The sequence below is a fragment of the Aegilops tauschii genome, chromosome 4 (assembly GCF_002575655.3).
Source record: "Aegilops tauschii subsp. strangulata cultivar AL8/78 chromosome 4, Aet v6.0, whole genome shotgun sequence".
NCBI classification, from domain to species: Eukaryota; Viridiplantae; Streptophyta; class Magnoliopsida; order Poales; family Poaceae; genus Aegilops; species Aegilops tauschii.
The window spans coordinates 329,359,119-329,370,478 of record NC_053038.3 but is presented as its reverse complement, the minus strand read 5'-3'; the positions used below and the strand labels follow the sequence as shown (position 1 = coordinate 329,370,478).

General features: G+C 44.3%; 1 protein-coding gene across 2 annotated transcripts; it reads left to right on the top strand.

The window, feature by feature from the left end:
* The first annotated feature begins 994 nt into the window (after positions 1-994).
* On the top strand, positions 995-7,618 carry LOC109750417 (probable protein phosphatase 2C 21). 2 transcript variants are annotated; one of them, XM_020309373.4, is made up of 11 exons: positions 995-1,728; positions 3,365-3,482; positions 3,606-3,675; positions 4,224-4,329; positions 4,779-4,881; positions 5,349-5,468; positions 5,571-5,751; positions 5,834-5,910; positions 6,000-6,052; positions 6,696-6,750; positions 6,974-7,618. In XM_020309373.4, the coding sequence occupies exons 2-11, from the start codon at positions 3,381-3,383 to the stop codon at positions 7,271-7,273; spliced, it is 1,167 nt and encodes a 388-aa protein (XP_020164962.1). In that variant the 5' UTR covers positions 995-1,728; positions 3,365-3,380; the 3' UTR covers positions 7,274-7,618. The 2 variants fall into 2 exon arrangements, with proteins under 2 accessions (XP_020164962.1, XP_073352775.1); XM_073496674.1 differs by lacking the exon at positions 995-1,728 and having other exon boundaries at positions 3,245-3,482.
* The last annotated feature ends 3,742 nt before the right edge of the window (positions 7,619-11,360 follow it).

The following is an 11,360-nucleotide window of genomic DNA, read 5'->3' as shown; positions in this document are numbered from 1 at the left end:
GATTGTTTATGTTGCAAAGCCGCATCCCCACTCCCTGCTCTCTCAACGGTGTGTAGCTCAGCAATGCAACAGTTGTCCGACCCGCAGCATCGCGCTGCTGCCGGCTCATAGCAAAACGTCCGCGAGCTTGCAACGAGCATGCATACTGCAACACAGCAACCGCAATCGGTCGACTCACAACACCATTGCAGCATCGATCCATGGTTCGGCTTGCAGTGTCCTCAGTGTCGCCTTGCATGCAACACAACTAAGATTTTTTTTTTGCAATGGATTTAAAACGAGAGTTTATTCTTAAGTAAATCAATTGGAAGATGCTTCTCTAGAGTGTCCCATATATGTTTTCTATCTTCCATATGAGAACTGTCAATTCTCAGAAAATCCATCGTCTGCGGCGATGAACAAACACGTTGGCGGCCCCTCCAAACTTACCGCACCGGCGACATCTGCAACACTGGTGGGTTGGTTGGCCGGCCTGCAGCACCGGTGGGGCACTTGCAACACTCATGCCTGAACAGCGAGCTGGCCTGCATCAGCAGCCGTCATATTCGCAGCATGTCAGGCGTCCTTGCAGTAGTGGCGTGCCATACACACACACACACACACACAGAGAGAGAGAGAGAGAGAGAGAGAGAGAGAGATGAGAGTGAAGGAAGGGGTGTGGTGTTTTTTAGCAAAAAAAAATCTGAACATGTCAAAAATCACAAAACTCTACCTATACTTTTTAAAGGTTTGTGTTCATAATAAAGAAAACTTGTAAAAAATGTCTGAACATGTTTTTTTAGCAAAAAAATCTGAACATGTAAAAGACATTCCAGAGCACATGTGGGAATGTTGTTGTGTGTGTTAGCAAAAAAATAAAGAGGCCCATATATGTACCGTTGTTTTTTTTTCCGTTGTTTTTTGATAATCGTTTTTTGAGGAGTGTGGTGTGGGCTAGCACCGAGCACACTGAAGAGGCCCATATGCGTGTGTTAGCAAAAAAAATAAATAAAGAGGCCCATATGCGTGCGCGTATTCGGGACGCACGACGGAGCTCACAACCGCCGTCAGAAACGAGCCCCGTGACTGCTCGACTTCTCCGGCGAGCCACGCGGTGCTCGGGGGTTCCCGCGGACGAGGAGGGGGAGCGCCGCGAGCGGGAGTCCACCCCAGGAGGCTACGGCGTACGCGGGCGGGATAGCCGCCGGAGCAGAGGGCAAAGGAGTGGCATCAACCAGCGGCGACGGCGAGCGCGGGGATCCGGAGAGGCCGATGTAGCTCAGCTCTTCTGGCCTCCGCCTGTCGGGCATTCCCCGGAGCGCGGCGGCCGGCGGCCGGCGGCCACCGACCAACGGAGGAAGCGCGCCGTCGCCGGTCGGCGGCGAGGGGCACATGGCGGAACGGCGGCGGCGGAGGCAGGGGCACTTCCTTCACGCACGCCGTACTCCGCACGGCAACAGGGCAGGTGCGCGCCCGCCCGCGCGGCGCGCGTGGGCCCCACCCGCTGTGGCTCGTCGAGCGGGCCCGGTGGCACGCGCCTGGGCCGTTGGATCGGCCCCAGCTGGCACTGACGACGATCCGACGGCTGGGGACGCTCGCACGCGCGCGACGGGGGCGAAGGGAAGGAAAAGGAAAGGAGACGACGGAGGCCGCGGGTGCTTTATTTGCTGCGCCTGCGCCTGCAAACTCTGCTCTGCTCTGCTGCACAACCGCCCCGCTTTTTGATCCTCCGTAGCGAAGGAAGGAAAGGTGAGACGATCAACCTGCATTTCCCCTCCCCATCCCCTCTCTGGTTTCGTCCGCGTCCAACCTAAACCCCAGAAACCCAAACCCCCGCATCCGCACCTGCAGGGTAAGATTCTTCTTCCTCCTCCTCCTCCTCTCGTCACCGCCTCTGCTCGGTTCTTGCTTCGTTGCATCATGCGGTGGTGGTGGTGGTGGGGTTTCTGTCCTCGGTCCTTCTCGTTGCTGTTTGGGCGCTGCTGATCGAGCAGAGGGCTGCGCTTCCTGAATCTCGAGAGTCGATGCCTCTTTTTCTGTGCGTGCGGATTTTGCTTCGGGCCTGCTCCCGTCTCGTGTCCCTTGCGTTGCGTCGGCTTTTTTCAAGTTGGTACACAGGGCCGAGGCTCCGTCGCGATTTCTGTTCACCCTGTTCGATCCTGCGTCGTTCGTTTTTGTCGCTGCCGCCGCTGCTTTTGCTCTTGCATTCGGTGGTAATTTTCCTGGAGGAGGACGAACAACACCGAGACTCCATGGTGATTTCTCTTCGCCTCTTCGGTCCTGTTTAGTTCGTTTTGGTTGCTGCCTCTGCTGCTTTTGCTCTTGCATTTGGTGGTTATTTTCCTGGACATGGAGGATGACGAGGAGCACCGAGACTCCGTGGTGATTTCTCTTCGCCTCTTCGCTCCTATTTTGTTCGTTTTTGCTGTCGACGCTGCTCTTGCTCTTGCATTTGGTGGCCGATTTCTTGGGGAAGCTCATCGTCGTTGATCTCCGTTCGCTCTCTTCTGCATCTTGTCTGGTTGCTTCTGCTCTTCTCTTGTTACTCTGGCGGCTGATGGTGGTTTTATTGTTGGAGGAGGAGTCTCACGAGAACCACGCTCATCTCTATTCCTGTTCTCTTCTCCATCCCAACTGGATACTCTTCAACTCTTGATCTTCCCATCGTTCTTATCCCTGTTGTTATCGGCAACTCTGACGATTCTGGTGTCGAGAACTCGCTCTTTCTGCATGTGCGTTTTCTTGTCCCTTCACAGCGTGTGGATTTTCTCTTCGAAAACAAAAACAGCGCCCTCTTCGTCCTTCCGCTATCTGGAGTGCTAATTATTGTTCTCAATCCATCTCCGTGTAGTATCTCGCGCATCCTCCAAGTTCCTCAGAAACTGAGTTTGTCTGTACTTCCTTGGTGCTAACGTGCACTGCAACCTTGAGATCTATAAGTTCTTCCTTGTTATGAATGAGTGTGCTGACGTGAGTTATTTTGATATGTATGCTGTTGATGGCAAAGCCTTGATTCCGTTTTGATCTGCATTGTGTTTGTGCACCTGAGTAATGTAATTTTCTGATTATATAAGCATACCTTATGCACCCAGGGGCCCTTAATCCAAGCATGAGTTACCAACCTGCCAACCTGCAATTGAAAATTCTATAATATATTCAAATAGCGGCATAGATATGTTTTCCATTCTGCAGTGTGCCAGTGTAGTTCCAGTTCACATGCAGTATCATGATGGGAGTTATTTAGCTGTTTTTCTATCGTTCCTTTATCAAGTTTGCTGCTATATATATATGCGTTCTGCAATGCAGTGACAGTACATTTAGTTTACATGCTAGTTTTTGCTGGTAAGGATTTCTAGGCTATGGTGTTTATACTGAAATCTTTCAGGAAAGCAAACCCAGCAATGAGTGATGCAACAACCAAGTGTTCTGCTGGAGAAGAGAATGACAGAATCAAGTATGCTACGTCATCTATGAAAGGATTTCGTGATGAAATGGAAGATGCTGTGAGTAATATTGCAGTACTTTGTAAAATTGTTGAGATGATAATTCTGCAGATGTATATAATCAATTTTGCTTTGCTATTGTGGTGAAATACTGAATTTGATCCGGACCCTTCTTATTTGCAGCTCACAGCTGTCCTAGATCTAGATGGTTACAGTTCCACATCATTCTTTGGTGTTTATGATGGCCATGGAGGTTTGATCTTCGTTCTGATACTGTTAGAACATATTCTAAAATTTTGTGCTGTTAGCATAACTGACCATTGCATGCACTGTTTAAAGGAAGTCTTATCATAACATCATATAATTCATAGTAATCCAAGGTACACATCATGTGCATCTGTGTATTACACTATATATGTGCATGCTTTGTACGTTTACTATTTGTCGCAAATTTTGGCTGTCAAAATCTTGTACAATCATGATGAAACAACTGCGCAATGATGCTTCAGTTCAACATGCATGACCAAGTTTTGCAATCGGGTCTGAGCTGTATATAAACAGTGAGGGGCCAAACATTTATTCGATCTCATTTTTTTTAGGAGAGGAGAGGATTATGTTAGCAATATGTTCAGTAGTTCAGTGTGCTTTTTTACAGTAGTACACATGTATTGAAGGGATATTTCAGCTAGTGTTTGTCTTTGCACTGTTTTGATATATGACCTTGTATAGGAATATGGTTGATTCAGCCTTCGTTTTCTGTTATATAAGATGGTCATGCAGAGTTATTTGTTTCTGTTTCAGGAGCTGATGTAGCATTATATTGTTCAAGGCAATTTCATATTGAGCTCACCAAGGAACCAGACTATGGCAACAATCTGCGTACCGCACTGGAGCATGTGTATTTCAGGTTATTTTCTAGATGATTAAATCATGTACTCTACATATATAAGTACAGAAGAAAGTGACATATGGAACATGTGTGTGCAGGCGCATACGATATCGGCAAGGCATGCAGTTTTTCAAAAATTCTGAAATTTAGCTATAACAATCACCTGTAAAATTTCATTAAAAATATGACCAACTGTGGCCCCCACAAAAAACCAAGCATTTAAGTGCCTCTAGACATGTTCACATAATCTTCACTCATATATATGCACTTCTTGTTCAATATTGGAAGGTAAAAGGGCCAATGCTACAGTGTTCGAGAAAGGACCAATGTTATACCCATTCCTTCCATAGTTGCAATTGCTACCTAAGTTCACTTATTGTCACATGTTTGGATATGGAATACATAATTGTTTCATGCCTCCATAGTTACAATTGCTACATAAGTTCACTTATTGTCACATGTTGCAGAATTGATAAGAAGTTGAAACGATCGGATGAATGGAAAAGGGAGCCAGCTGATCCTCCTGTTAATAGAACTTTGAAAAACTTGCTCAGGGCTGCTCTTTGTGAGGTAACACTGAATGTTCTTTAAGCATTTAATTGTCGAAGAAATTAAACAAAATTTATCTCTCGGATAATGCTTCATATTATTATGTGTAAATGGAATTGGAAGGGATCGATGGGTATGATAAGGAGGATCTACTGTACTTTTACCCGATGTGCTTTGGAGTTGGTACTGATATATTTAACTCATAATTCCAATTTGTGTTCCATCAAGTGTCTGGTTTACCAAATTGGAAGGCAAACGTTCCTTTATGTTTCTCATTGCACCTTAGTAGTTACCATACTGTCAAAATTGAGGTGTGTTTGAGTTGATCATTTGTTTATTACACCGTTTGCTTCTTTTATCGAAGGGCACATGGGCAAATTCCTTCCCTGGTGGTGTTACTTACTTTTGTTTCTTAATAGTCTGTTTTTCCATATGATTTTGGATTATTATTTTCCGTAGTATTACTCAGTTTGGAATTTGTTTTGCAGGAACGTTATGTTCCCCCCCTACAGGAAGGAACCACAGCATGTGTGGCTCTCATTAGAGGTAACCAGATTATTGTTGGAAATATTGGTGATTCCCGTTGTGTACTCTCAAGGAATGGTCAGGTATAGTGACTATTTTCTTGTCAAATTTCTGAGTGGGGCATCCTGTCATAATGAATGTGTCCAAGTAGTGCCTGACAATTCTTATATGCATTTTATCGGAAGGCAAATGATCTATCCACCGATCACAAGCCAGACCTCCAACAGGAAAGGGAGAGAATTGTAAGGGCAGGAGGGCAAGTAACCAGGGATGAGAACCCCCAGAGAGATATCACAGGACGACTAGTTAGTGTGGACTTGGGCATCCATCGCATCGGGGGGAAATTAGCCATATCCAGAGCGATTGGTATGGTGTTTATCTAATTTCCTTTCGTTGTTGGATACAATCTATTCATTGCTGATGGGCATTTTGACTACTTGCATGTCAGGTGATTTTCAATTCAAGAAGAACAAAGCTTTGTCTCCTGCAGAACAAATTGTGACATGTAGTCCGGACATTCGCACTGTAAGTTTGTAACTATGTTGCGTTAGCTCAGTGTAAATTTGTTTCTGATGAGTGTGTTTTGATGGAAATAACACCATATATTTTTCTAGGTGGACATAACTGATGATACTGAATTTCTTATTATAGCAAGTGACGGTATCTGGTAAGTCTGAGCTAAAAATAATACGGAAGACTGTTTCATTGTGATGACTTGATTCTAAATGCAATACTTGATACATAGTAAAGTCACTCCAGTTACCTTACATGCTTGTTTCATCTTAGGCCAGTATTATATTTATCACTCACGTTTTTTACATTTTGGTTCAGTTAAGTTCGATCCGCACTGTACTACAATGGTCTGAGTTTGAGCCACTTCATCACCATGTGTAATTCAGTTCCCAATTTCTCGGACCGGGGGCTATTAAGTTCTTTTTATGAGTTCAAGTTACTGAAAGGGCAACATCTGTCAATTCCTGGGTTAATTATTGCTTTGTAGTGCATAGATGAATTAAATTTGATGGTTCCGTATCATGTTGATTTGCTATTTGGAAATGGTAGCATGTTTGATTGCTCTTCTTAACAACCTTAGTGCTTGATGAAGCATTTATTTTGTTCCAATATAGGAGTTGTGCCATGTTTTCCGTCCACGTGGATGAATGCTAAAACTAATAAGAGAGTAGTCACCACAATCTGCTAGTACCCATAGAAACAGATCTTTGTTCTCATGTTTCATAGTAATATACAGTAATTTCGTTTATATATTACCATAACAAAATTACACATCTCCTGTTTTTCTTCTTCTCCAGGGACGTCAAGTCAAGTCAAGAGGCAGTTGATTTTGTAAGGCAGCGTTTGCAATCCGTGAGTCTTATTTCCTCAACTTTTTTCTGCTTGTCAATGAGACTAACAGTACATTTAAAAGAAACATCCTACCGGATGAAAGAAATTTTATCTGGTAGCATAACATTGTTGAAGGAATGACTCTGCACATAGTAACATTCGGTGGTTGTATGCATGGGCTGGTTTCCATTTGCAGATGGAATTGTTGTTCCTGTTGGATTGACATATGGTGTGATCAACGCAGGGGGAGACAGATCTGCGTGCCATTTGTGAGAGACTTCTTGATTCATGTCTGGGCCGGAGAATGAGTGACAATATGAGCGTGATAGTGGTTCAGTTCAAGGCGGGTGCCCGCGCCAACCCCACTGCCACTGCTGAAGCCAGGGCTGACGAAATCGAGGTCAACATCGAAGTGGGGCAGTCCAGCAGCGCAAATGTGGAAGGGGGGCAGCCCAGCAACGGAAATGAGGACGACGACGGCTCTGTCAACGGCTGCATAGGATGCTTCGGCCGCTTGGATATGTTTGAGGCCGGCGAGGACTGATGGGTGAGCTGTGCACTTACAGTTTTGAATTTTTGATCAAGAACTGAAAGGTGATCCTGAGCTGGGATGGTTTACGGTGCTATTTTTGCTCTTTGTCGGAGACAGAATTCGTGTAGGATGATATGGTACCACTCTTAGGGTCTGAGCAGTTGCTGTTACTTACTATACGTTGCATTGTAGTTTCGCTGGAGATTTTGCTTGAGAGCCACTTGGATTCACGCACTCTGTTTTCTTCTTCTTCACATCTTGTCTTGGATATCAAAGATGCTTGATGGGGTAGTATAACTATGGATGTTTAGTGCCTTGATGATAATTCCTCTATGCAATGCAGTATTATGCTCTCTATGTGTTTCTTGTCTGGTGTGCTTTTTGGATCATCAAGTATATATATTTTTGAGTTGGAATCATCAAGCATATAATGCAAGTGTTATTAATGGGCATTAGACTGTGATCTCAGTTAGCTTTAGATGAGAGTGGCAGCAGCCTGCATTGCATCAAATGGAAGGAATTCAACGACAAGCACGAGTTTCCTTAGAGCTCTGCCATATTCGCCATACACTCCTCTTCATAATAACTGTCATTGTGGAGGATAGAGGTGAGAAAACTCATCCTAACAGAATTTCTATATATAAAAATTATGGAGTTCATTCGGAAACTGGATTGTAGGCTCCATATTTAAAGGTTGGGACGCTGTTTTTGGGTGCAGTCCAAAATCCAAACACAAACCGAGATGGCGGGAGTAAACTTTCAGGGCTTCTTTCTCTCTGTGCCAATGATAAAGTTGCTTGCACCACTCTAGCAGTCATGTTTCCGCCCACTAAGGGCACGTAGAATAGTGGCATATGAATACGGATGCCCCATGACAAAAATAGTTTAAGGCTTCTATGTTGATTTATTCTCCCTAATGCAAGCTACTACTAGTGTGCCTCATCAAAGAATAAAAAGTGACACTTACTACACATGCATCCCTTCTCTTCCCTTCAACTTTTCTAACTTTATGCACCGGACCATATTTTTTCTCTCCAAATACCCGCCTCCTACAGAGGATCCTGCTTCCCCATCCGAACCTACTTTTTATGTTATCCGAACCTACATGGCATGTGAGGCATCACCCTGGGGCTATGCATTGGCCATGCCCTAATGGCGCCCATCGTGTGTCCAACATGCCCACAGTTGTTGCCGGCCATTTTTCTCGTCGCCTGCACCGTTTTCTGTCGAGATGTCCTGGCACACAAGGCCTATCTAACCGCGCGTTGCTAGCGGCTATGAAACAACTGCCACCAAGGCATGTATAGACACTCCTTTCCTTCTAGGCCTCCTAGATCTGTCCTCGGCCTTTTTCTATGCCGCCATCTCACCACCCTCCTCTATAGGGAATCGCGTGGTTCCATTGGGCTCCATTTGAGGAGCTACTGCCAACGAGATACGGCTAACCTTGAAGCTCATGACAAGGAGGAGGAGGAGGCTGACACCAACATTATGGCCTCGTCGAAGTCAAAGGACGAGGGTCCCGTCCTCCAGGCTTGTGGAATCCCACCTGCTGTCGAGCCAACATCGTGTTATGGACTCACAGCTAGGGAAGCCCGGGCCGCCCGCCACACCACCTGTCCCGCTCTCTTCGATGAGTGGCTTCACGAATATGGATGTGCTTTTTTTAACACAGTATAGACGCAAGCGCTCATATACACGCGCATACACTCACCCCTATGAACGCACACACGCACACGCTACCTCTATGAGCAACTTCGAAAGACTAAGCCGGCATATCATCTTGAAATTTACGAAGTCACCATAGGCACCTCGTTGTCGACGGGAACGTCTCCTCCCACTGAATGCGCATTGCCGGAAATGCTGAAATAATCTAGGAATAAAGGCGAGCACCAGGACTTGTACCCTGGTGGGCTGGGGATACCACAGTCCCTCTAACCATCCAACCACAGGTTGGTTCACCAAATATGGATGTGCTGATATGTGCATTTTGCATCACATTTTAATAAGTTGAATGCTCATCTACCATGCATGTTCACGGGGCTATTTCATCTCTATCTTCTTGCAAGGTTGCACTGAAAGGGGCCAGAAAGTTGATAGAGCCGAAAAAATGAAGGTTTTGTGAGGGAAAATACCCATGAGCTGGAATATGGGCTCGGGTGGCCTGTGGGTCCCACACTCCTTGGCCACACGCCCTAGACCCTGGATACGTTGTGGGTCCACAAAGCTCCTCTAGCCGCCTCTTTGCTACATATGTTCATCATCTACTCAAAACCATCACAAGATATTTTTTTTGTTTTTTCGTTGAAAGGGCGGAACATATAATCCTACTTTTCTTCCTCCTAAGGTTAATCCATTCGGATTCAGTACCTTCAACTGGGGAATTGGAAGCCCTCATTGTCACAATTGCTAAGTTGGATGACTAAGGGCATATACAATGGTGGCATATGGATACAGATGCCCCATGAGAAAAAGTAGCTTGAGGCAACTACATTGATTTTTTCTCCCCGACGCAAACTACTACTAGTGGGCCTCATCATGAAATGAATTTTCATACTTCCTTGTTTAATATTGTGGATGTCGATATTTTTCGCTCTGAACTTGGTAATTTTTTTAGAATTTGACTTTCCACAAAACTGAAACCCCTTATATTTTGAACTGATGGAATATTTAGTTTGCCGGGTGAGGGAGATGATGTAGTGTATTTATTTATAATGTGGTGATTTGGTGGGCCTTTCGTGATGTGATTATTTGTTATCCGCTAACTAACCTATATTTATGTGGGGATTTTCTGCATCGGCGGCTGCATGTACTATATTGGTGCTACACTCTCACATGATGGCACTTTTTTAAGGTGGTGAAAGGGTGCGGGGGATTGATATGTTTTTGTACGCCTATTGTTACTTATTGATTTGGAAGGTTGTTGGCACGGTCAAATTCATAAACCAAATTCAAAATTTAATACCTCAAATGAACGAAAGAACTTCAAAATTAGGGAACATGGTGAATTAAAAGAATTGAATGAAAAAGCTCCTTGAGAAATTGTTGACCCAATCAAAATCAAGTTATCCAATTGTAAATTGTAGACTTCAACTAATTCTGTGGCCTTGAAAATTAGGAAGCATAGTGTATAGTATAAAAGAATTGAATGAGAGAGCGTTGACAAATTGTTGACTGTCAAAATTGGGTGACCCAGTTCCAATTGAAAACCTCAATTTAATGTTGGCTCTTTAAAACTAGGGAGTCTAGTGTTATAGAGAATATAAAAGAATTGAATGAGAGTGTTGAGAAATTATTGACTCGGTCAAAATCGAGTGACCCAATTCCAATTAAAGACGTCAATTGAATGTTGGCTCTTTAAAACTAGGAAGCATAGTGTTATAGTGTATAATATAAAAGAATTGAACGAGAGTGTTGAGAAATTGTTGATTCGGTCAAAATCGGGTTATCCAATTTTAGTTGGAGACCTCAATTGAATGTTGGCTTTTAAAACTAGGAAGCATAGTGTTATATATGATGCATCTCTACTCTTTATTCAGCTTTTTACATCCGATCGCACTTTTTCTCCCAAACACCTGCCTTTTGTGGAGGATCCTGCTTCCCTATCCAAACCTACTTTCTCTAACATCCGATCCTACATGACATGTGGGGCATCACCATAAAACTATGCATTGGCCATGCCCTAATACTTGGCCTAGTTTAATCTATACTACGCTCACTTGCCGGTGACAAACCAAAAAATAAATTAAAGTAAAGTCGTTTTAAAAGTGGGAGTAGTGTCAAAAAGTTCAGATGGAGATAAAAGATTTCAATGCTTTGCTAATCATGTTATTTTAAAGAAGTCTTTGAAACAGTTGCTTCTGAAATATGAGCTCAAAATAAATTTTTTGCTACTCCGGTCAATTCAAATTCATTGACGCAGCTTTAGTACGTATTTGGATATACGTACAATTTAGATGACCTACCTACTAGAGTTTTGTGAATTTCATTCAAACAAGTCGGGCGACTGGGCCCATGGCGTGAGGACCCACCCAACGCCGTGTCCTCCTTCCGGGTAACGCGTATCGCCACGCGGCAGCGGCGAATGGAACCCCTGCGG

Coding starts and splice junctions, on each gene's coding strand:
- LOC109750417 (XM_073496674.1), top strand. CDS start 3,339: ATGGTGTTTATACTGAAATCTTTCAGGAAAGCAAACCCAGCAATGAGT. Junction 5,469..5,570: donor TACTCTCAAGGAATGGTCAG/GTATAGTGACTA, acceptor TTTTATCGGAAG/GCAAATGATCTATCCACCGA. Junction 6,751..6,973: donor TAAGGCAGCGTTTGCAATCC/GTGAGTCTTATT, acceptor TGATCAACGCAG/GGGGAGACAGATCTGCGTGC.